Source organism: Ooceraea biroi, chromosome 11 (genome assembly GCF_003672135.1).
Source record: "Ooceraea biroi isolate clonal line C1 chromosome 11, Obir_v5.4, whole genome shotgun sequence".
In the NCBI taxonomy this organism is placed as follows: domain Eukaryota; kingdom Metazoa; phylum Arthropoda; class Insecta; order Hymenoptera; family Formicidae; genus Ooceraea; species Ooceraea biroi.
The window spans coordinates 4,499,980-4,526,286 of record NC_039516.1 but is presented as its reverse complement, the minus strand read 5'-3'; the positions used below and the strand labels follow the sequence as shown (position 1 = coordinate 4,526,286).

General features: G+C 47.6%; 1 protein-coding gene and 1 long non-coding RNA gene across 4 annotated transcripts in view; one reads left to right on the top strand and one right to left on the bottom strand.

Moving 5' to 3' along the window:
* The window catches only part of LOC105275902, a 162,332-nt gene extending 151,793 nt beyond the window's left edge, over nt 1-10,539 (top strand). The window contains exons 3-5 of one of the 3 annotated variants that reach the window (XR_003407279.1): nt 8,489-8,560; nt 9,842-10,032; nt 10,117-10,539. This is a non-coding gene — a long non-coding RNA (uncharacterized LOC105275902). Of the gene's footprint in view, nt 1-8,488; nt 10,033-10,116 lie in introns of all 3 variants that reach the window. The other 2 variants (XR_002193034.2, XR_002193033.2) reach the window with 2 other exon arrangements.
* Nucleotides 10,540-13,155: 2,616 nt separating this feature from the next.
* LOC105275904 (toll-like receptor Tollo) lies at nt 13,156-19,799 on the bottom strand. The gene has a single exon (XM_011333106.2). The coding sequence runs from the start codon at nt 19,323-19,325 to the stop codon at nt 15,327-15,329; it is 3,999 nt and encodes a 1,332-aa protein (XP_011331408.1). The 5' UTR covers nt 19,326-19,799; the 3' UTR covers nt 13,156-15,326.
* Between the last annotated feature and the right edge of the window lie 6,508 nt (nt 19,800-26,307).

The window sequence follows — 26,307 nt, the reverse complement described above, 5'->3', positions numbered from 1 at the left end:
GTTAAGATTTCAGCCATTCCCTCGCGCTTTTTCTTGCTCGCTTCGGAGCAGCCGGACCCACCTACGCCTCGCGTCTGAGTCACGACGGCGTCGTCCTGGGAACGTCGTTCTCGCGCCAGCGGTATTAAACGGGCAGACTTTTTGTCAGACCGATCGCGTCGCGGCTGTCGTTCCTCAAATCGGAGAAAGCAGTTCACCGAGACTTCCCAGAGCGCGGGGTCCCGGTTTGCGTTCCGGCCTCCATGATCGCCGGCGTCCGTTGCGCGCTTTCTTGCCGTCTTCTCGATTACTCCGATCCTCCTCGACTCAGCTGCGAGGCGTCACGGTTCCATGACGGCGACGGCAGCGGCAGCACCATTGACTTCCTTTCGTTGCATCAGCGAATCTGCGTCGAATCTTCGCGCCTCCGTCGATGAATAAATTGGCCTTTACGTGACGTGCTTCATCGGACGATTTTTGTTCACTCGGTTATTAGATTATATCTTGGATTTTTCGCCCTTCACGCCCGCCCGATTGACGAGCGACATGTCTCTCGAATCGCTTTCGCGGGTCCAGCGCTTTTATGAGTCTTTCTGCAATAACTCGAAAACCACGAGAGCTGCGAGAGTTCGCCTTTGTCGTGCGGCGCGGTATTGCCGAGCTCGAAGGCCGTCACGCGCATTTAACAGCATTTCTCGAACCGCAGCTTGCTTCTTTTCCTGCTTTTCTCGTGTCCCGAAGTCACCGGGAACCCTAATCGTCACGGTTTCGAGGTATCCACACCAGGCTGCGATTTGCTTCGCATGACGCGCCGTTAACCGTTCTTCAAATTTCTCGACGATGGTCTTGCCAGTCAAAATCCTTGTGCTAAGTCCCAGTTCTTTGTGTCAGCAGTTATTTTTGTGTCCATCTCTCTATCCTCATAAAAATTTATAAATTGTATTGTACACTATCATATACTGATACACATGCTGAGGAGAAAATATCTGATAAATAAATCTTCTTCTATCTCAAGCTGTGAAATATTACACTGCATTACGTCATGTCAGCTGTAATTAATAGACAAGTAAAAATTCGAGTTTTTCTCTCTTTAATGTATAATCGATATATTCAACAACGATGCGTCAGACCGTCAGACGTTCTTCTATTATCTAGGTCAACAGATAATTCTTCATGTAATTGTTATTCGGATACCATTGCCATATAAAGCAGCTACCCTGCTTGAATCAAGCATGAACGCGCGGTTCCAAGTTTTTATTCATTTCATCGTCTTCCAGCGGCGCTTTCTACCACTTTATGACCCAGCAACGAGCGGATTGTAACGAGTTGCCCGACGCGAAAATCACTCGCGGTGATTTAATCGGTGACGGGGCTTACACGTCGGATAAATGTACTATGACTAACCCTGCTACCAGTGCTGTTTTCAGCGGAAACGAGCGCGTGATTGGCTTGACGCGAAGTGCTTAACCGCCAAATCGATTTGCCGTCAGTGAATCAGCTGACGGTTACAATTAGACGCAGGAATGCAGTTAAATATTTCTCGGAACACGAGTAGGCCATTATAACGTCTTTTATTCGTTTGGTGGTTTTCGACATCGACTCGAGTAACGATTCGAGAAACACCATGAAGTGACGTGTCTTCCTTCTCACGATCTCGCTTTTCATACAATCTTTTTTATTGTATCGTATTCTTTTCTTCTCGTTTTTTCTTCTTCATTTTTTTCGCTTCCGCGGTCACCGTGATTATATTTATCGAAATTACGATTGCGACGAGTTCTCGAAGAATCTCTTTGTGCGTTCAGCACGAGGCGCGCCTGAATTACAGGAAAGGCGAACTCACACGGGCCATATGTCATAATTAAACAAAGTCCTGCGACAAGACCACCCAGCCAGCGAACCACCCCTATCCATTAGCCTCTATTAAATCAGAGCCAACGACGCAATAGCAGTTCGGGTGCGTTTATGGAATCAAAGTTTATGAGCCGGTACCATCGAGAGGCGAATACGTGCTGCGGAATAATCCTGCGGAACGCAGAAACCGCTGTATTCTCACGCTCCGCGATCTCGTGCATGCGATTATTTCAGCGGTTGCAGTCATTAGCCGGAAGACAACGTTATTTATCACGAATGCGTCGGTCTCTGTTACGCGTCTTCGTTCTCCACCTCGTTCGTCTTACGTTACTTCGCCGTAACGTTTAATGTTTGATGTGTTTCAAAACTTGCAGATCAGTTTCTTAAAAGGACGTTACGCGGAAGATATAGTACACGTGCACGTTGTTTCCATAAATCATCACGTGGCCTATCTAGGACACGTCATCGAGTACTTTTCAGAATGTCTTTAAATAATCAATACGTTGAGAACGGTGACTGATAAAGTCATCGCTTTATTTAAAATAACTGCTCGTAGAAAATGTACATTTGTGCATGACACGAAACATGTTAATAAATGAGATGAAATATTTCGAAGAATAAAGTTCTAGAAAATATAATTTAGATCGACATATTTTCTTCTGTCTGATATTAATACTTATATTATTTCTATCTTGAGAAAAGCAACCGTACTAAAAGAATCAGGTGAAACGTTAATATCTGATCAATTGCTTTTCATATCGCGTATTAATACCAGATTAATAGTAGTAATATTTAAAAGATTTATTTATGTACTACCCAGGCATCAAAAATCGAATTCGAAGGAATCAATCGATCAAATGACGAAATATCCGAACAGAACCGGCGGCGGATCTTGAATTCACCAGCGTAACGTTGTCACGGTGCACGAGTTCCGAAGCGATTTCCTCCTCCACAGATCTCGCCGACAATGATCCAGATGCACGCGTGCATCTGACGTTTCTTGGTGCGTACGGGGCAGGATTGGTAGAGGGTGGTTCATAAGAGGCGGCCCCTACGCCTGGAGTATCCGGTTAAATTGGTCACGGACCGGAACACGTGTTGGCCGCTATCCCTGACGAATCGTTCACGTTTTTCCCACACGGGGATTCTCTCGGCCGCTGGTCCCGTTTCATCTCATCTCGTCACGTCGACGCGGAAGCCGACGGATTCGCGTTCGCAAGGGCCGAGTATTTCTTCGCGCGCGCTCAAAATTAAGCCGAGCAAATACGGGCCGATGGCACGTCGGCCAAATATTTTGTAGCGGTAAGGTTCTTACGGCACTCCTGCCGCGGAGAAAGGTCGAAGGGTTCGGCTCGTGCTAACAGGAGACGGCGACGAGAACGACGGCGAGGCATCTCCGGGCGCCTCTTATTTGCTCTTCGAATTTTTTGACAGTGAGTCGATTATATGGTCTTCTCGAAAGTTGCTCAGGCTTTTCACGCGTTTCCGGATAGTCGTGGCTAGGTCGACGTCGTGTCGTGTGCGCGCTTACGAAGGTGTTTGCACTTGCCCTCAGGTGGTTATCGATCGTGCGCGAGCACCGTGCCGATGATAAAATTCATTTACGTTTAGCTAGCTGGTTTCTTTTTCTCATTAGCGATATCGAGGGATAGAGAGTCGCCGTTAAGTACATCGAGCGAGAATATTACGCACGCTAAACCGCCTGTTGGGCGTCATCTTGTAACAGAGCTCGTCAGTTGGTATCAGAGAAAACGCGGAAACGTGCCGCGGAATAAATTTCAGCGGAAGAATCGCTTTAAGCGAACAATGTTATCCAGATGACTCCACACATAGGATGTTATAACGTGCTGGCAGAAAATTAATAAAGTTGATACTTTCTAAATTAGCAAAGAAAAGGGATATGATGGCAAAATGATAAATCTTATTCAATTGTATAAAATATAATTCTATTATAAAATTACAAATATAACTGCGTAATAATTGAAAAGAATTTACATTTACATTAGCACCTTGTCAAAAATTTAATTTTAGTCCAATTTAACGTGCAGGTGAGATCGCAGTAATGCTATAAAAATGTTTTTAATAATAATTAAAAAAGAAAGGTAAACATATCTTAACCATTTTCCCTCTCTTTCTGGACATCCATTTCGATTATTCGAGCGCATCTAAGCATTTCGATGGATCGTCAATAAAATCAGCAGCTGCTGCTTTTTGCTGTCGGCGGCGTGATTTCTCGAGACTGGCTATAAGGAATCGACAGACATTGCGACGACGCGAACGGTCTGCGATCTGCGAGCCGAGCGGACGGTGCGGTTCTTGCGATCTAGGATGAACAGGCAAAAGGACAACCTTCATGGGAGATGCCCCGTGAGCGGGCGAAACGAACTCGGATTAGACACGGACTATGGGGGACCGCGCGCCACCCGGCTTTTCGGCTTCCACTGCGCTTGGGACTCTACTCGAGTGGATACACCAGACTTGCCTCTATCGATGCCTCCCTGAATAGATCTAATTCCATGAGGCTGGTACTCGCGGAAAATGCCACTGCGAGGAAACGATCCAGCACTCGGTTGCGCCCGCGAGCGGTAATCTTCCTTTCGTGTGCAGTTATTTCCTTTGGATTTCGTGTGTTGCAAAACGCGCGCGAGAGATCCAAGTTTCTTAAGCTCGTCGATACGAATCGTGAACGAATAACTTGTAATACGTAAGCTTTCAGCAATGAAATGATAAAACGGATTAATAAAATGAATAGATATGTGTTCTAAAACGGTGCAATTGTTTTAGTTGTAATTGGAAAATTTTTTAATTTTTGAGTATGATTAAAACAGTGCTAGGATTATCAAATTACATCTAAGAGTTATTTTAATCTATTATTAATTTTGTGACAATTACATGCAATTACGCGTGAAGACTAGTGTGCAAAATTTCAAGTTAGTCTTTTTAATATGATTATACTCGCCTGAACAATCTAGTCTATATGGCGGAAATGAAGGACACGTGTCTCATTCGAGGGTGGTCCAGATACCACCCAGCTCTTCTTTTATTATTGGGTCAGGCTTTTCAACGATGATCAAGAGAGCGTTCCCTTCACGCGCGCTTTTCGGCGAGACTCACTTTAGCCGTGAGAAAGCCCACAATTTTTTTCCAAGCAGAATTCTCATGCGAGAGCGCTAACTGCTTTAATTTAGCTTCAATTTCTGCTTATACACTCGCTGGAAAATAACTCGTTGCAAAAACGTTTTTTCCTTCCTTTTTATGGACAGAATAAATTGAATGTCATGATTCGTTTAAAGTTGCGGACAATTCGCGGATTTCCAACTCGCATGAAATCGAATCACGTCCTCTCTATGGGAAAAAAATATCTTGCAAGCCTGTGTACAACTGTGTATAAACGGGTATGGAAAAATGCGTTTTGTCATCGAGCACAATGCTCCATGTTGATGGTTGTTTGCGGAGAACGTGATCGTTTTTTTTCATGTATGTGCTTGTCACTAATAATATTTCAGCAGATTGAAGATAAAGTTTCAATATTCACACACAACCGAGCAGTAATGTGCGGTTCGAAGTCAGCCTCGGGGTCACGCTTGACAGTTAAGTGTAAAACACGAGTTGTAAAACTACCTGCTCTATGGTACTTCATATGATCGATCTGTATTCAAGATTGAAATCTCGTTCCAGCATATGTGCATTATCAATAAAGCGCTTTAACCGAAGACTCGCGGTGACCTGACTTCCTGTTACACTCGTTTATTTTACATCACGATCAATATGTAAATGTAACAAGCCAATGCTCTGTAACACGATAATGTATGACTTCTTTTTATATAATTCATTTATTCATTCGTTTACTTATTCATTAACTGTTTATTATAAATACAACTCTGAAGGCAATCTAAACACAATTAAATGCAACTCTCGACGCAATCTAAACACAATTAATAATGTATACTCGTTTATACGCAGTATTTCTGAAAGTAAGCTTTTAAAACAATTTTAAATCTTTAAAAGCGAATTAATTGCAGGAGTATTTCAAAATTAGTATTCACAATGTTAATATAAAAAGTTACAACACTTATCAACGTTCCCCTTTTTTCTTTCAGCACGAAAGCCCAGAGACATTTTAGCTCTTGGGGAGCTAATGAGTTGTGTAATGAAAATAACGCAATCACAGGAAAAATCTCTATTTATAACTTCATTCACGGTAATTTAGCTGAGATAGATTTAAGGTGCAGTTGATAACGTTGCCCGTGTTAGACGACCGAATCCCAGGGATGAAATTTGTCGTGTCCCGAGTAATTTCGAAGAATGTGCACGCCCTCGGTAATATTTCTTGAGTAAGTCGAGACTGCCTGCAATAACACAACCGCGGGTTAGAGCCATAAGCCACGGAAGTAAGTTTCGCCACGTTTCTCCGCTTCTCTTTCTCTCTCGCTCTCTCTTCCTCTCTGCCTCTTACGCTCGGTCTCTCCCTTGTGGACGAACGACGAGGGCCCTTGCATATTTACCCTTCGCCCGTGCCCTTACCCTTAGCCCTTGGCAAATGGACCGTTTTATTCAGGGAACATCCCGTCGGTCCTTCACCTTCGATTCAGCCCTCGCGTCCCTTGTCTTCGGCAACTGGCGCGATACCTCCTCGTGACGATACTTACCGGAGCACACTTGACAGGAATACGTCTAGAGACGAGAGATCTTTCTTTTTTTGCGAATTAAGCGTCGCCTTTGCATTTCCAAGCTAATAACGCGAGCCTTTGTGCACCGCGCTCATGACGGTCTCTCAGAATTATGTTTCGATACGTTTCGGCACGCTCGAGCTGTCCCGTAAATTAGTTTCGTCGATTTTCCGACGTCCGCCGTAATTAATAATCGATCGCTGTATACGATTCACGTAATGCGTGAAAAAGTGAGAAGCGTCCATTACCTGTAATGTCGCTCTGGTAAATTGATTACATATATCGCGAGAAAGATTGCCGTGCCATATCGCGCATATTTCATAGTCGCATGCGGCTAAATTACCCGTACAAGTACCGTCCAAACCGTAATGAACGGCTTTTAGAATTTTCATCATCGACCATCACCCGAGCGATATTTGAGCTTTTAATGAGACGTTGTGTCCGCTTTTCGAAGTGCTATTAGTCACTGATGAATTTTCCAGCGGAAAAGTACATGGAGCGCCTGCAAAACGCCGAGAAATTTCCAGCCGCCCTTTTTTCCCTCTTCTCTCCTGCCATCCTCTCCCGCCCCGTCGTCCTGACACCGCCGTGCATTTTAACGGCGGAGAGAGCGCAATACAAACGTGCCATAATAATAAACCACTCGGAACACTCGGTTGATATCATTGCCTGCATAAATGTTGCGCGCTTGCGCCATTAGCATCCTTTATCTCTGACAACTAAATTCTCCGGGACATTTATTGTCAGTGCTTACGGTTAACGCACTCATATATGGCAGAACGCGAGCTATCTTTTAAGCTAATACTAATTAAGCGTCGTCACTCATCTTTATTAGGGCTCCATGTACACGTATACACTTACGTAGGCCGTATACGTGCACTAACGTGCAATTTCCCGGCATTAACCACGCGGCTCATCCTCGTTCCGTATCTAATCGCTCGATCTGACGCCGTCGAACTTACGGGATGGAATTATGACGAGTTTACGACAAAAGTACGGCTTTTTGTACTTTGATACGTGACGCGATGATTTACAAGACGCTATTACGATTTAAACCGGCCGCAGACCTGATTACAATCCAACGCGAACATATTTGTACATTTATTAGACACTTGATGAGCACTTAACTTTGGTAGCTTTATTTTATTATGCACTTCCGCTGTCAGCAGACTTGATTGACTTGCGGAACAATTCAGATTTATGGCCTGTTTATCTTTCAATATTGATTTTCCACGTCACTCTCGTTGTTCCTATTGTAAGGGCCGCTTCTCGCGAAGGGTAGCCCGCCCTGTATCTTTAACGATCTCTCCGCCCTTTTGTATCTCCGCGAGTTCGAGATACATTCGTAACGTTTTATGTACTGAGTGAAATCACGATATTGGACAAATGCGTCGCGCGACTTAATTTCGATAATTTATAGTCGATCGATCGATTTCACATAATAATTGGAAACAAGTAAATATTTTACGAGAACAAATTTTTTAGGTAACATTTTACTCGCGCGTTTGATGGAGATTATAAAATAAATGATATTTGCATCCATGCTTTGTACTCGGTAATTCTCATGTAAACAACATGCTTTCACGTGCATTAGCCCTAATATAGTACATTGAGGTTTTTTCGGCGGACAATCCTTTCCACAAAAATACTGTATTTGCCGCTTTTTGCCGCGGTGAAAAGCTATTTAATTGTCGACCGCTTTTAAATGGGGCGATACGGTGCGGATGATCCTTGCTTCACCACGCTTCGCTACGCCGTTGAGGCTTTACTTGCCGCGTCAGCGCATTATGTCGCAACGTTATGTCGTTGCTATCAATAATTATAGGAAATTTCGAAGTTGTGCCGTGTGGCAACTCCGAGACGCGCGCAAGTTGCGACACACGAGGAGCGTTACGTGGTGTTACGCCCCTACGCTCCGAAAACACGATACTGCAGATAAGATCCTCTTTTTGGCGGCCGTTGTACAATGTACTTCTTCGTCCTGTCAGGATTTGGAAGTGACGGAGTCGCGCCAGGTCTCGGTGCTTGATGGCCGTTGTGGTGCAATCAGCCCAAATAAGGTAGGTGCGCGCGGAAGGGAGAAAGAGAGAAAGCGGGGGAGTGAGAAAGAGAGTCAAGGAACCGGGGGAGAACGAGAAGTGAACGAGGAGGGATGAGGGTCATAGAATGGGCACTTAATACGGAATAACTCGTGATTCCGTGGTGTGATGCGACGATGACTGTCGAAAATCGGCGTGTCGGAGATCTCTCGGTGGTGTAATTGCCACAGAAATCGATGTGCGCGCGCGGATCCCGAGCTCGTTTATATTTTTTAATCAATGCGGGGCGCATTCGGTGCGTGCATTCACGATGACATTATTATTTATTTTTTGCCCGCTATCATCGATCGATGTTATTTAGCGTTGCGTGTACCTTTAACGAGCGATGACTTTCTTTCTCTCTCTCTCTCTCGACGGATCTCCGCAGCGCGTCCGTGTCGTAACGCGTTATAAATCATCGAACATTATCTATGCGAACGGAGGATTGGGAGGAGGCCGGGGTGGCGCCGCCAAAAAGTATCGCAAGAGCGTAATAGACTTTCGGAACAAGAAATCGATTTGCCGGCGATTGTCGCGTTGCCGGCGATGCGCGCGTAATTAATCTTGAAACGACGAGCACACTCCGCAAGACGGGTTTGTTATTATTTCTGACGGCCGGTTGATTGATTTACATGAGAAAATGCATTCCGCGCGCGCTGGCGTATTTGTATCACATAATTGTACGATATAATCGCACGTAAGCAAGAAAGATCCAGATAATCTTCGAGGCGAGGAAAAGTGATTCGCTTTAAGCGAGACTGGCGTTTGCGAGATTGCCGCTTCAGCGTCTTCTTCATCGCGTCAATCTCTTCGTGCTTCGACAGCAGCTGCTGCGAGTATCGTTGTTACAGTATTGGATTTCCCGATTCGCGATCGCGAGCCAAGGAGCACTCCGTTTCGCGATCGAGGAGCAGCTCGCGCGCTTACACGGCTTTGCTATCGGGGAAATTAGTTATCGCTCTGAGTCCGGCAAATGCATTTTGGAATCACACTTCTTAACTGTCAGGAAAGTCGTTCCAAGCGATAGGCTCGCGCGCGCGGCCGGCGGGGCAATTTGCTCGTTTTATCTCGGCCGGCATTTCTTCGTTTTTGATCCCGGAGCGAAGGGAAACTACTCACTTAAGATAGGGTATCTACCTCGTACAACGAATCGACGACTTCTATCGCGCCCGGGCGCTACATTGGCTCGCCGTGAGCGCGCGCGCGCGCGCGAGCACGTCATCGTTCTAATTAATTCCAGCGCCCCACGTTCGATTGATCAAGATACAGCGGATGGTGCAATTAGCGGCTCTTCCTCCGAGAGCTGATTGATGCACCGGCGCCTCCGCTTGTACCGTCTCTCGTGGGCAGACGCAAAAAGATGAGGCCGTATGGTAAGGTGCGTACTTGGGCGTTTTTGCAACATCCGAAACTGCTGTGCGCAATCAACATGTGGCAGAAATAACTAGTATCACGTGCGTATTATCTTACATAAAGAACAATAATAATTAAATAAAATACGAAAACAGTGATTATTGTATTACATTATCACATTACAGTGGAAATAAATGAGCGGTTTGGTTGAGGTAATCAGGTTGAAATAACAGAGAGAGGAGAAAGTTTACGAAACTCCTTCCGAAAATTGGAGCATTCCGAGAGAACTGTTCCTTGTTGCGATCGATATTCCCCAGGGAGAATAAATTATGCACTCGAATTTTAACGATGCGGACAAAGAAAGAAGAAACCAATTTCGTTATGAGTTGAAATATTCTGATACACCGTAATGGACAACCGGTATGTCGAGTTATTGTTGTGGCATCGAACGAAGTCGACTAGCTTAAGGCGTGGCCCTAGCTGCATTCGTAATGTGATAAAGCTCTCGAAGCCGCACTTCCGGTCCTAATGAATCTCTTATATGTTAATAAGCGACTGTAAAGTTTTAAATGGAAAATAAAAAAAGTGAAAGATACAAGTGATTAAAATGATGAGCTGTTTAATTTCCTGTCAAATCCTGTTCCATTGCCTGAGCAATCGTTATGCCACTCTCCCGTTATTTCTGCGTCTCTTTTATTTTAACGCGATACATGCTAAATTCTTCTCTTGATCACGAAAAACGCATTCGAAACGCAGGAACATTCCCACGACGATATCGTAAGCCCCGGGGTCAACTATGTCGCAACTGAAATGATTTTGAGCGTACGAGTGATACACATCGGCGATTTGTCGCAGGTGCGCCAAAGGTACCGTTTTGGGCGCGCACGTGGCGTCCCTTAATTCGAGTTCGGGTCGACCGAAAATAAAAAAAAGAATCGCACGAGCGTGATACGGTGGTTGCAAGTAAAGCGGGGAAATTTTGTGAAAACGGACGCGCGGCCCTCCCGGTCTCGTCGAAAGGACAGAGTAAAATATTTGCCCCGGACAGCCGCGGGATGCATGCGCGCCGCTAAAACGTCTCTCAAATAATATTCCCTGCCTCCCGGGAAAATTTCAGCGTAGGTCCATAGGGTTGCGCGCGCGCCAGGCGATCCTCGACAAAGGCGCGCGCGCTCTAATTCCGTTGAAACGATACCCGTGGACCATCGAAAAGCAAGGAAAAACCGTGAATGGGAGCGAGGGAGAAAAGCGAGAGCTCGCGGTGTGCGGAACACTAAATTATCGATCCACTTAGCGCACTGGTACTTTAATTATTAAACGTGCGTCTACGCGCACTCCGCCGCAATTTCATTCGATATCAGCGAGTTATGTTATTATATCGTTTGGTGCCTGGCCGACGCAGGCTGGCCAGCCGCCCGCCTGGCAAATGCAATTTGCCCGAGAGCATTCTAAAGTCGTAATGCCATTAACTGGGGCACGGCTCTTTTCTGGCATTCGTGGCCCACGCGACGAAGAGGGGCATTCAAATATTTGAACCCGCGTGCGGCACATGCGTGGGTCGACGCGCGCGTCCGCGCTCCGTTCCATGGTGCACCCTAACGATCCCTGGCCGCGCCGCGTGCATCTCCGATAACGCCATTACTGGGATACGCGAACGTGCGCGAGCCCCTCCGTCGCTTTTTCCTCCTCCTTTTTTCTCAAAGAGCAAATTCGCAGTGCTCCCGAGGAAGCGGAAGGAGCCCTAACTTACGCCGCCAAATCTCGTTTTCGAGCGCGTGACCTGGAGCGCTAATGCGCGATCGAGAGGCCACGAGAAAACCCCGAACGCTTTTTCGCAGCCGCGCACGGAAGCGATAATACTCGGGGACGCTGTTAATATTTCTCGCCACCGAATGCACCTCCCCGCGCCCGCCGCATTTCCGGGGGAAACGAGCAGTTGTTATCACGACTGCCCCATGGCAAAGATTCGCGCGTTCAGTGGGCCACTATGATAAAGGCGTTCTCGCACGGCACGTGTATGGTATATTATATGCAAGGGTTGACGATATCTTGAGACCTGATTTACCCATCAGGAGACTCGGAAAAATGTGTGATTAGATTTAACCGATTTTTTAAACGTGATAGAACCGTCAATTATGTCACGTACAAGAATAGACGCTTCAGAACGCATGTGATTAAAGGTAACACAATGATCGTGCATAAGTAGATTATTATGCATTATTACTCGTATTATGACGTATGTACGTCCACTCGGCGTTTGTACCTGTTTATTAGACCAATTGCAGAAAATATGTGTCTATATATACGTTTTATAATCTCGCTTTATCGAAATAAATTAGTTTTGTCGTTTGTGAGAAGTCGCAAAGAATCGCTCGCTTGTCCCGCGTTCCATTTTCGCTGCCGCCGCGAGCATCATAATCCAAATTGCATGACGTATGTGTCGCCGCAGCTCTTAACATTTTATATTTCCATATACCACCACACTGTCGCCGCAGCGACGGCGTTCCCGTTTTCTGTACGATAGGAATTACGTGATAAATTATTCTGTGCCGTATTTATCTTTTCTTCCCCTTTCTTCCGATCCTCTCGAAATACCGCCGCCGTTACTCAACGCGAGCGTGATCGCTAATCTGAGAAATAATCAAAAAATGCAACGGCACGTATTTCATCGAATCGTGACGAAACCGCTGCGGTAAAAATGTTTTCTTTCTTTTCCTTTTTTCAAAGACACAAACCCAAGTCGGGCAGTGTCGTTAACCGCGACAAAAGCGGCACATGACACAAATCCATCGGGCAAATATAGGATATCCGAGAATATGGAATTTATACGTTGCCACTCTCTCCCTCTCTCTCTGTCTCCCGTTTCTCGTATTATCAGCATGTTATAATTGAATTTCAAATCTACTTAACATGTGCTTGCACAATATAGGTTCGACCGCCGTCGACATAGCATCGATTGCGCGAAAACCATTAGCGGAGATATCGATTAGTGAACAGTTGCGTGATGTACATTATTCCTTTCTGTCAATATTCGAGATTCTATCGCTCATAAACATTTCTGTATTAATTCCAGAAAAAATATCGGAAACGGATAATCCTTTATATTAATATTAATTACGTATCCGGCATAATTGCGTAATTCTGTCATTAGTCAGATAACGTCGCCTTGACAATCTTCAATACGAATAGGAAACTTGTAGGATCGACAAAATGCGAAATGCGGATTTCATTTTTTATAAAACAAACGTGTTTATTTTCATGGTTCTTTGCTGAAATGGAAAGTGGCAATTAATTTAATACGACTTTAACAGACTGTGAATATATAATGCGTTGATTCGATGAGCGTATTTACAATAATACAGTACAATTAGAGTTACACTCCTAAACGCGCGATTATAATTAAGACGTATCCACGACCAGTAACAGCACGTACGCGGTGCTGGCTTCGGCGTGCTTGGAAATGTGTGCGTGAGTATTTACAAAATTAGATACAATATTTACAGAGAGTTTCACTTACGGACTAATAAGCGTTATGCGACCGTTACTTCATCAAGACAGTCGTGAATCTTTAGGAACAAGCTCTCGCGAGACGTCTGTCTTTTCTTTCTGTCATTTAACACGCTTGATGACTCATTACCTTCTTCATCACGAGCGATTAACGAACAAACGACAGGAATGGCAAAGAGAGACGCGCCTCGGGTCCCAAAGAGGAGTCAGTGCGCGAGGAACTTTTAGCAAAACTCTGTGAATTCTAATACGGAAGAAAGAATATATTCGTTTCATATTCATTTCAGACGTTTCGTTGAAATTTATCGCGTATTTAACAAACTGTTATGCGCGTTTAATTCGGAATCTACTAAATGAAAATGCTTCCTCGTTATTTCGAATGACTATTAAAGTTAAATGAAAAAACTGCAAAATCGATGTAGCACAATATTCATATATAAATATAGTTATATATCACTTTACTTTTTTCTCGCGCAACGTTATTCGAGCATTGCGAGAAAAGACATAAATACTTGCAATTAAGTTGTCAAACACATAATGCAGTTATATCGCTAATAAAGTATCACGTGTATAAAATGTAAAATAAATGCATCTGTCCAAGCGTATTTAAAATAAATATCTATACAAAGAAAAAGGACACCTTCCTCTTTCTTTTACTGTTTGTAACGTCAGTGCGATTGTTTCGCGTATGCTTCCCAGTGCGAAGAATATTGGAAACAAAAATTGTCGATATGATTTAATTACTGTTCGCAAACTGATTGCGTTGTGCGTAGTATTAGTTACTGTAGTATAGTTAGGTATCATCACCATTATTCTGCATTTATGGCTTACATACAACCCACAAATAATCACATTGATAAATTCACTGATAGTTATGTCAATTAATGCAAATCAAAGCAGCACGATTCTAAATCAAAGGACTGGTTTGCGAAGGGATCAGATGACAAAACACTTAAATTAGATATATCTATCGATCGCAATGAAACAACTGGCAAAATTGTTTTGATCGCAATCCTCTTACCCGACTTTGATGGTACATCGTGATTTCGCGTGGCGAATAAATTAACCGTCAAAGAGATTCGCATAAAATTAAAGAACGCGGGATACACATGTATATATACACACAAGTAAATTAATATCGATTATCTTTCAATTTACGTCTTACACCGAGTTTCGCTGGCTAAATTAAAGCGCGAAAATTTCGAATCTAGTTTCTTGCCGAATACCCGCCGTAGTTATTTACAGAATCTAAACGAGGGGAGAGCAGTCCCCACGGAACTCACATTTCGCGGGTACGAAACGATAAGTATGTATTTGGTCGTGATTTGGAAGATCGTTCGCGTGAACGATGCGAGCGAGGAGACACCGAGAAAAAGGAACGTAGTAGAGCGACGATCGTTTCGCGTCTCCCAGCTTCGGAAAAGAAAGGTCAAGCCCGTCTGTTAGATCTCTATCGTCGTACATTGATAATAAGCGCAAGGCATCGAATCGATTTCGTACGTATATATAATACTATGCGCGGCGTGTCGCGTCCAGATCACCCGTTCCCGGCGCGGGAACGCGTGAATGCCGGATGGTTCACGGGGCGATCGACCCCAAGTGGAAGAGCTGAGCGCCTCAGTCGGGGTGGTGGTCGATACATCGCGAATAATGGAAATACTGTACAAGTATAGCCACGTCGTCCTGAAGCGAAAAGTTTTTACGTCTCAATTTTTCTCAACTTCTCTCTTCCTCTCTTTTTCTCTCTTTCTATTTTTCTCTTAACGAGAAATACGTCGCGATACGGCCGGGCGATCGCGCTCCAGTTGGCTACCGGAAGCGAGACAACCGGAAGAGAGGGATCGGTCTATCTCCTGCCGGATCGGAGCACGATCGCCGCCCTTCTGCGCTAGACGAAGTAAGTACGCGGATTGCCTGGATGCGCGACGGCGAGGGCCTCCCCGGATGGCGCGGTGGGCACCACCGGCGGTTCCGGTATGGTGCTGTAGAGATGACTGCCCCTGGAGGACAGACTGGCCGGCCGGCCGTTACCGGCGTGCAGCGCGCTGTAGCCATGCTGGTGCGGGTGGTGCTGATGCTGATGCTGATGATGCTGGTGCTCCGCGCCGCTGTCCTCGTCCTCGGTCCGGCTCGATGCCGAGCTGACGTAGGTGGACTGCGTGGGCGTGGGCGTGGGCGCGTGGTGCACCGGTGCGACCAAAACGCCATTAGGCTTGGTCCACACGTCCACGGCGGCGGACGGCGCCGCGGTGTACCGCGTCGGCGTGCGGTTGCGGTCGTTGACCTTCTTGCTGTCGCGCCGCTTGTCGACCGAATCCGGCATGGCGAATCTGAGCTTCTCCCAGAACCTCTTTTCGCCCCAGATCACCACCGTGCACGTTTGCAGGAGCAGCTGCAGCTCCGGGTCGCGGGTGGACGTCTCGGTGGCTAAGAGCACGACCACGCGACGCTTCCGCGAGGTCGGCCTGATGTTCTCCAGCGCGGTGCGCAGAGCGGCGCGAAATTCCACGTGCTGCCACTCGTTCGCCAGGAATACCGGTGAGAAGATGATGATGATACGCCGCGCGGCTGCCGCGGCCGGTGGCAGGGCTTCCTGGGGCCTGGCTGGCGGCAAATCGCGCCAATGAAGACAAAGAGCCAAGCCGGCTTGTTCCAGCTCGGCCGCGAGGAATCTGGAGACGAAGTCTTCGTCGCGCTCGCTGTAAACTACGTAGCCGTCGTACAGCCGGTCCCGTTCCTCGTCAGGCGGCGCCGCCATTTTGCCGAGGCGCAGCCCGTAACGCGCGTGGGCCCACAGACGCACGTCTTGACGGAAGGCGAAAGCCAGAGCGACGAAAAGGCAGATTGCGATCACGGCTACCAGCGCGCCGGCGAGCAGAGGCACGAAGTTACCGCCTAGCAACGGAATTTCCTGTATCCCGCGGCTCACAGCTTCCTTGGACGGGTCGCCGCATCGCTCCATAGCTTGGGCCAGCGTCTCGATGCCATCGCGGCAGTACATCTTCTCCGGATCACCGCGATGTTCCGCGAGCCAGGCGCGCAGTCTGGCAGCGTTCGCGCACTCGCAGCTCCAGGCGTTGCCCTCCAACGCGACTTTGGTGCCATCCCCGACGCTCGGCAGGGCCTCCCATGGCCGGAAGTCGATGATGCGGTTGCTGTCCAACCGCAGCACCTTGAGATTGTGCATCTTCTTGAACGTCGTGTTTCCCACGGTGGCGATAGCGTTGTGATCCAGATACAATTCCGACATGCGTTCCAGCTGCTCGAACTCGAAGCCCCGCAGTTCACGCAAAGCATTATCCTCGAGATGGAGAACGCGCAAAGCGCCGACGCCGTTAAACGTGCGATTGTGTATCGTGGCGATGCCGCTGTTGTTGAGGAACAGCACCTCCAAACGGCGCTTGCCGATGAAGACATGACTGCCCAGATCGCCCAGCTCGTTACCGTCCAGGTAAATCTCCGTGGCGTCCATGGGTATCCGCTCGGGTACGTGCTTGTAGCCGGCGTTGGAGCAGTCGACGACGTTGCTGGACCAGCTGTGATCGTGGTAGCACGAGCAGTTGTCCGGGCAAGTCATTTCGCAATCGCACGCGTCGAAGTCGCAGCAGTGGCAGAGGGCAAAGCAGTGCGCGTCGTATCGGCAGAGAAAGTCCTTCGACTTCAGGGACAGCAGCGGGCGTCGTGGCGTGGCACGAACGTGCACCATCTCGCACATGACGGCGTTGAGGTCCATGACGCGCGGATGCTGACGCAGACGTGCCATTTCGTTGATGCGCGGCAACCACTCCATGGTGCAGTCGCAGAGAATGGGATTGTCACCGATGTAAAATACCGGAAGCTCTTTGTCTTCCGGCACCGTTTGCAGACTGAAGGCACCGACCTCCAGATTTCTAATCTCGTTGCCGTACAGCACAACCTTCGCCAAATTCGTCTTCTGCTGGAACGTACCGGCCGCCACGGTGCGTATCTTGTTGTTGTTGAGGAACAGCGTCTCTACGCTGTCCGGCACGTTGGCGTCTGTGATCTCGGTGATGAGGTTGTAGCTGGCGTCGAGCATCTTGATCCGCAGGTTATTACGCACCATGTAGTAATTGCCCAGCTCGCTAATTTGATTGGCGTGGATGTCCAGCCATTCTATGCTGGACGGCAGATGGCTGTAGTCGAACCACAGCAGCTTGTTATCGGACACGTTCAGCCAGACGAGGGTCGAGAGGCTTGTAAAGGCGCCCCGGATCTCCGTCAATTGATTCCCATCTAGCCTTATCGCCCGTAACACCGGATTGGCCGCGAACGCGCTCTGCTCCACGTGACGGATGAAATTGTTTGCCAGATTGAGCACTTGTAGCGCCGGCAGCGACGCGAACGCCTCGCGCGACACGTTCTCCAGCTTGTTGTCCACCAGCCGCAATCCGTAGAGCTCGTTCAGGCCGGCGAACGATTCATTGTCGATTCTCGACACGTGGTTGTTGCCCAGGTCGAGGGTCTTGAGCGATCTTAGCACGCGAACCGCGTAAGGAACTTCCGTCAGTGCGTTTCCGCTCAGGGAGAGATCCTGGAGGTCCGTGAGGTTGGCGAACACATGCCTGTGCATGACGCGCAGCCTGTTGCTGTCCAGGAAGAGCTGCCCGAGCGCGCCAAGGCCGGCCGTGTGCGCCGGATCGAATCTGACGATCTTGTTGTGCGACAGCGTTAAAGAATGTAGATTGATGAGCGAGGCGAAACAACCATCGACCAGCATATCGATGTTGTTATGCTCGAGTTTCAGTATTTGCAGGCTGTACAGGCCCTTGAAAACGTGCGCGTCGATCTTCGTTAGGGCGTTGGAGGATAGATCGAGAATGACAAGGCGTACTAGCCGCGAGAAGGTGTCTCGATTCACCCACGGGCTCGTCAGCTCGTTACCGCTGAGATCCAGCACCTGAAGCTCTTCGAGACTATCTAGCAGCCCAGGCGCCAGAACGGTGAGCGAATTGTTGCTTAATATCAGTTCTCGCAGTTCTTTCGTTTTGGAGAACAGTTCGGGTGGCAGTGCGACCAGTCTATTGCTAGACACGTTGAGCACCCGCAGAGACGTGAGACCGGCCAAGGCGTGATCGCCAACCGCGGCGATCACGTTCTCCTGTACCTTCAGCACGCTCAAACTACGCAGGCTACTGAGAGCGCGGTCGGGCAAGGCACTGAGGTCGTTATTACTGATGTCCAGGGTCTCGAGATTCGGCGTGCAGGACTCGGCCCAGTCGGAAAAGCTGAGGGCCACGATGTCCTGTAACTTGTTGCGCGTTAGATTCAAGCTCGTGAGACCCTGTACTGGGCAGAGCAGCTCCGGCGGCAACGTCCAGAGATTATTATCGGCGAGATCGAGATGTTGCAGATCCGTCAGGCCGCGCAGTGCGTCGCGATGGAGCTCCAGTATCATAGTCGACCAATCGCGGTTGTGCGTCCGCAAGGACAGGCTGCGGAGATTGTGCACCGGAGCAAACGCACCGCCCGGCAGGTATCGGATCTTGCAATGATCGATGCGCAGCTTCACGAGACGCGGCAACGGCGAGAGGAAGCTGTGCGGGCCGTCGAGCTGGCTGTCGAAGAACAGCACGTCGCTGCACTCTAATCCCAGCGACGCTATGGAATCCGCTTGGATCGCCGAGAGATTGCCGATCAGGCCGGGCACGCTCGCGATTGTTCTGACTCTGCAGGCGAGACTCTTCTCCCCGTCGTCGTCGTTCCTCCACTCGCAGCCGCTCGGTGCCTCGAGGCTCGTGATGCTGCGCCCGTGCACCAAACGCGAAGGATCCAGCAGGAGGCACAGGACGACGATCGCCGACCAGGTCGCCGCACGTGGCCACGACATCGCACGACGACGCGTCTCCGTCCCGGACGTCATTCCCATAGTCGCGCTCCTGTGAAGGTACTCGCGCGGGTGCTCGAGGGAACGTATCGTCGTACCGTCACGCACTCATAGCCACGGCACTCTGTTTTCAACTCTATCGCACTCCGTTTCCACGCCACGCCACGAGCTAAGGAGGAAGCGGCAACGCGCCGATCGTACCGGTCAACCTTCCTGTATTCCCGTCGCCGTCGGCGAACGCGGCTCACATCGACACCGACGCGACGACCCTTGACCCCGTCGTCCGCTCGCGTAAATCGCACCGATCGCTCATTCCTCAATGAGCGGCGCGAAGCGATCACCGCTACCACCGACGGACGCGGCCGGAAATACTACACTGACGATAATATACGTGCGACCCGGGGGACAACGACTGCGACGACGACCCGGGGACGATGACGTGCCACCGCGGCGGTCGGAGCACAACTGACTCCACGACAGAGTTGGCGTTCTATCGACGCTCGTGGTATATACCCCCGCATAACTGGCGGCGTGCGGTTGCCTGCCCCCCTCTCTCGCTTCGCACTCCCACTACCGTCATTTTATCCCCACTACTTGTGGAGGACCCCTCCATCTCTTCTCAATGCTACATTGGCACGCATATACATACGCAGACGCTGGTGCGAGCGCGAGCGCGCTCCTCGATGAGCGTCTGCCTGCCTGCCTGCCTCGAGGATGCAACGAACCAGCTGACTGACAACGCTACTTACTAGGTAAACACCAAACTGGTTCCTAGACGCACCGGCACGCATTTATCAAGCGGCTTCTCTCCCGAAGAGCGTTCTCTCCCCGTCGTTCCTTGGCGTGAGGATCTTTTACCCTTAGGCGTCTACCGTCCCCGGCGTCGTCTAATAGGCAAACTGAGTGTCCCACGGCGCCCGTCCCTCGGCGAACTTTTGTAAAATAAACACTCATTCCGTTGTGATGATTTGTTTCGCTTTCGCTCGGCTTGAATTTTTGACCGTTTGCTTTCAGGCACTTCTTTCCCAAAACTACCCGTGTTGTATACCGAGGAAGATTTATTTCATTCTTTTCGTCGCAAATGTCAGCGGGTTTTCCGCGAAAACTTTGCAAACACATAAATTTGATACAGATGCTTCCGACATTTTAGCTCAAACCGATCCTCATTCGCAATGCGTTTCGTGTCAATCGTGATTACGTTGCTCGCGAATGTGAGGATCAATATCTTTGATGAGAACTGAATAGGTGGATTAGTGTCGATTAATTAGTTCTGCTAAAATTAAGGATTGCTACAGTTTAAGGTTGTTTCGAGCTATTTTTCCATAATATCTCTCTATACCTTTGAAGTGACCGGTTGCACCATTCATGCTTCTCTCATCAGGGGGTAGCTATTCCTAAAAGTGGGCGAGACCCTTAACGCCATCTCCGTTTTACCTAGTGAACTGTAGCCAAGCTTCTAGACAATGATAGTACTCTTACCTACGTTTTATGTCATGCCAGTCTTTAAAGACTCCAGTGGACGTTATGGAGCGTAAAATTCAACTAGCTTTATGGTTGGCATTAACGCTACATTTTACATGTCCCGACGACTCTGGCAAAATTGTTTGCCAAAATTTATTATGTTTCTAAACGTCACACGTTTCTAAACAGATTTACCTGCACATGCTTCCAGAAAAATTTGAATACTGCAATCCGGGAAACCGTTGCTCTTCCTCTCACTCTATACAAAAAGCTAGACTTCAATCTAAATAACAATTCCATGTTCTAAATTTTAAAAACTCTGGGTTCGGGAAACTAAGAAAGATTCGCTAATGAAATAATTAATATTACGATGTAGCACAGTGCTAAGTGCGTACACTTGATCGCCTAACTTCCCCTTGGGCTCATTTCGAGCGACGGCACTCATCTGTCGCAGCAAGAGTGTATAAGATGATGAATCACGCGGGTATACTAGATGAGCGCACAGGATTATAAATTCGAAGACGTACCGCGCGTGTACTCGCGATGACGGATAGAGGCATTCATGGATTTAAACATACGGGGTTTCCGCACTTCATTATGTATTTACGGCTTGTCAGCCTGATATCATTCCCTCGTCGCTCCCGCCATGGACCGAACCGCCTCGCGTCGCAATTGGAATACTTTATCAGTGTGACTAAGCGCGCACGGGGCATACTAACGGTTAAACGTATCGTTCACGGTGCTATTACGCGCGTGTATTTTCGCCTGACGTCATCCAGGTACGCGAGCCAGGTTGACTCTTTGAGTCGCTCAAATCTCTTTAGCCGCTACGATCGCAGAGCGCTACGCAAAACGGCAAAACCAGGCGTGTCGATTTTTTCGTCGAACGCAATTTGCAAAATTAGCGGCGCCGAGATCAAAGTAATAACGTTCGCGTATCTAACATGCATTAAGCAAGCGTTAACGAAAGTAGAGCACAAATCGTACGAGCGATGCGTCTACGCTCAGGAAGAATACATGACTATGCAAATGAATGTCTCCTTACTTTCTATCTTTCTTCCTCTCTCTCTCTCTTTCTCTGTCTTCTTCGCTCTTTCTCTGTCTTATGGAAATGCCGGAGAAATAATTTAGGCGATAGACGACAAAGTCTTTGAGACGTCCGCGAGAGAATGAAAGATCTAAATAACCGTGCAGGCGTTCGTAAGGAATTCAGGTGAGCCTTTCTTCGTTCTAGCAGCGTGCGTACTATCTGTTGAAATTTATGCCCGCGCTCTAGCTCCATGCAAGCATGCACGAGGAGCGGCCAGGTCCTTTGAATGGGTGCTGCTCTCTTATTTGAATAAATATTTTTTCTCCTGCACGGTATCACGCGCGAGAGTCTATTTCACGAGGACGAGAGGCCGCTATTAAATGACCGAAAAGTGGATTTCGAGATAGGTGCCGCCTTTAAGGGGGGAGCCTGCTTTAGAACGCTGAAAATAAGGTATATTTTACGAATTGTTTTTGGAGAAACTATACAGCGGATCATTATAAAACTTTTATGCATTTATTAGTACATGTTTAAAGATAAAAAAATTATTTTTTGATTTGAATATATCGCTTGTAGAGGTCGTCCTGGAGAAATCTTAGTGCAGCCGCGTCGCCGGCATTGCAAATTGGTGAGCATTCTCCTGCCTCCAAATTTCGTCTAAACTGAAAAATTGAAATATCTTCTCGTTATTTATGAATTCCCATCGTCGATGAACCAAAGAGAGAAGAAAAAAGTTGAAAAGTGTCAAAATGGTGGAGCTTAGAACACAAAAGTACGATTTTTAGGCAAAGTTTTTGAACTTTTTCATGCAAAAATAATTGTTTAACTTAATGTTTTTATGAATATTAAAGGTTCATCGACGATGGGAATTCATAAATAACGAGAAAATATTTCAATTTTTCAGTTTGGATGAAATTTGAAGGCAGGAGAATGCTCACCAATTTACAATGCCGGCTGCACTAAGATTTCTCCAGGACGACCTCTATAGGCGATATATTCAAATAAAAAAATAATTTTTTTTATCTTTAAACATGTACTAATAAATGCATCAAAGTTTTATAATGATCCGCTGTATAGTTTCTCCAAAACAATTCGTAAAATTATACCTTATTTTCAACGTTCTAAAGCAGGCTCCCCCCTTAAAGGAGCGTCGGCGGTGGAGTGGGCTGTATCGATGCATATATCATTGCTTGTCATAGCTCGCGGATTAAAAGCACAATATGACGGGATCGTACAATCACCAACGAAATGAAGAATCGCATCCTTACTCAAATAAAATGAGTAACGCAAGGCAGCGTATATAATTTTATTCTTCGCTCTTTAAAAAATGTTTAAACATTACATTTTATTTTGGGGAGGAAAGTTTATATCAGGTGTGCCAAGTATAATGAATATATTCTATATTATGATATTGCAATATTTATTTATTGCATCCAACTGCTCTTTTCACCCTTCGATTACAAGATATCGTAGATAAACGAGCAAAATATAATATTATATATTTACGGAATCTTTTTTTCCGCCGTGTAACACTCGCGGTAACGATTTTCCGAAACTTTCTCTCGCAAGTTCCCAATCCTTTCTCGATCCTCCCTCTCGCAAAGAGCAGACGAGAAAAGTAATGGCAAAATACTCGCGACAAATCCTCTTCGACGTGGACAGGAATTCGGGAAGAGCGGCCGGCGAGCGTCCGTACAGAACCGATAATCGAAGCCGCGGGAGCGAGGCTCGGGCGTATTCTTCAGGAAAGCGCGACGTCACTCATCGAGATTTCCTCGGATGAGTTTCGTCGGATGACGGTGAGAAGGATCGATCGTCTTTACGACCACGCGACGCGACGAGACGAGCCCGTCGACGACGGAAAGACCCGTGCACTTTCACTCGGAGGCACCGACCGCGGAGGTCAGCCGGGGTTAACGACGAAAACTGTATCGCGTCACGAAACGCCGCGGGCATTAGCATGTAACCGAAGGGCGCGCCGCGTGTCCGAGAGAAGGCCAGTCCCAGTGCTCGTTGCATTCGAACGGGCAGATGGACGTATGAAAGGAACAGCGGACGGACGGACGGACGGGAAGACGAAGAGGTAAGTAGGTGCCACGAAGAGGTTGACGTTTCTCGTGCATGCACTGTGAGGCCGGCTGACTTTGCAGGCGGAGCTTTAGCGCTGGAAAGACCGCCTGCAGACCGCCCCTGTGCGTTTCGTTTCATCGTCGTCAATGTGGCGTGCAGCAAGGCTGCGAATAAACGCGCTCCCGGATGGCGGTTAACGTGCATCCGTCGGCCGCGCCTCGGTCTTCAGCGTGGCATCGCGCGTGGCGTCGCCCAGCTGGCGAGACGCCGGCGTCTCGATGGCGATGCCCGCGCGGATCGCGCGAGTACGCTCGGATTCCTCGCGTGCGCGATATCCGCACGAGGAAACGCTCCACGGTGTACGGGGAAGGTTCGCGGAAAGGTTCGCGCTGGGGAATATACGTGATTAGCAACGCCGAAGAATTTGCACGCTCGAGACCCGCGCCTGGCACGACTCCAAAAGTACCGACGCCGGAGCGATGGTTGCGAAAAGAGAACGGTTGGAAATAGTTTACGGAGTGTACACCCTCGCCAAATCTGTCGCACGCTGTTTCAGCAACGAGCGGGCAAATGATTAAATCATTTTTCAAGCTTAACGGTCATTTGGTTGCATAATCCGTTGCTCCGTTATCGTTATCTTGATGAAGCTCTCCTGTCTGATTTCTCTTGTTTCTGACTGTTATTATGACACTCGTATCTCAATGTAGTCTTACGCAATGCGAAATATCGACAGTCCAGACTGGAATGTTCGATTGAGAAACCGGCTGCGAATATAAGACCTCTTCGAGGATCGACCATGGTTATAGTCGGATATTGGTAACTGAATCTTCTCCGAGCTGTAATGAGATCAGAGCCACAGAACGCCGGGTACCTCGAAGGTATTATGAATTGATTTTGAAGACCGCCCACGGCGACTTGCCGCCAATCGATTGCGAGATCTGCCACGAGTTTCGGAATGTTCCGGGATATTTGAAAATTTCAGATAATCTCAGAAATTCTTGGCGTGCTCGATAAGTAAATTTCCTATCGCGGATAGTCGCCAGGAGCCATGGGAATATCCAATAGCTTGAAGCGAACAATTCAAGGACACCCAAGATATTTCTTTAGCAACCTCGCACCTTCCGTAAAACCGCATCGCACATCGTAATGTTAATAATCTCCAAGAGTAACGAATTGTGCCGTACATCGCGCTAAATTCACGCTATCAATTTATTAAACCAACTTGCTTTTCCTACAGAGAATCGCTTCAATCGTCTTTTCACAATTCCTGATGTACTCGGGCATACCGTTGGTACATACGCGCTCTAGTTTAGATATCTCCAGTAACTTTGATACCAATTTCTGCAAACGCCGGACCCTCGAGATATTCGGAGAGATATCTATCCCGACCGTTTGACAAGGTACTGCGACGAGTCGATCAGATATTCGAGACCCTCAAAGCCGTATCGGGGTGGACATCCACCCCGAAGGATCGACGCACGTACATACACGATACATGTACGCGAATCGAGTAGGAATGTAATCGCGACGTAGCGAGCCCCGGAATAGGCGTTTTCACGGTCGGGATTTTGATGGGTCTGGTCTCCCCTTCCCCGGTGTTGCACAATGCCTTAAATCTTCTGCGCCAATGTAGATTTGTACGTACACGCGCGCACGCGGATCTGCATTGGCGCGATCTCGAGGGGTGTATCGCGACGGCACCCTTCGCGAATCAGAAGCCACCGCTCTCGCGTTGGGCCCTCGAGATTATTTCACGGGGTGCAGAACGATCGTTATACACCCCGTCGGGAAGCCATTAATCCGACACCCGGTATGGCATCTCGCAATCCGGCTTGTCGACGGCGATGTAGCGTTTACCGATTCGTATCTCGTTCGCCGTCGACCCACCTGCTAGGTGACGTTTCTATGAGGGGCTGCTACTATGCAGAATACCCGAGGAATTCGACTCAATTCCTCGTTCGATACGTTCCAAGTCGTTGAACTTGCATTTTCTGGGAAGATATTACAGTTACGTATCTATATTTCGCGATAGCAGAGTATCACGATCATCTTAAAATAACGTTGAAATGAACGGGATATGTACAATTTTAAACATCTGCAAAAATGTGTGTCTGTGAAGTTGGCACGACGTTCTACAAATATCGAAAAAATACTAAGAGTTCTAATAGCACTTTTCATGGTTCTACAGTTCCTGATAAAAATTAAAAAGAGTTTCGCATTCTTTCTATTAAAAATTCAAAATTGAAAAAATGTGCTAACTTCGCGAATCTAGCACGACACTCTCTACTCTAAAGTACTAAAACGCGTTGAAAATTATTATTTTTGACTAGAGTTCCCGATAGTTCCAATCGCGATTCACATATACAGGGTGTCCCGGGTTTTAACCGACAAACTGCGGGAGCATATTCTACTAGTGAAAATAAGAAAAAATTCTTATATCGAGTTTGCTTAGAAATGCTTTAT

Bases quoted from the DNA above. Each gene is read 5' to 3' on its own strand.
- LOC105275904 (XM_011333106.2), bottom strand. From the start codon at position 19,325: ATGGGAATGACGTCCGGGACGGAGACGCGTCGTCGTGCGATGTCGTGG.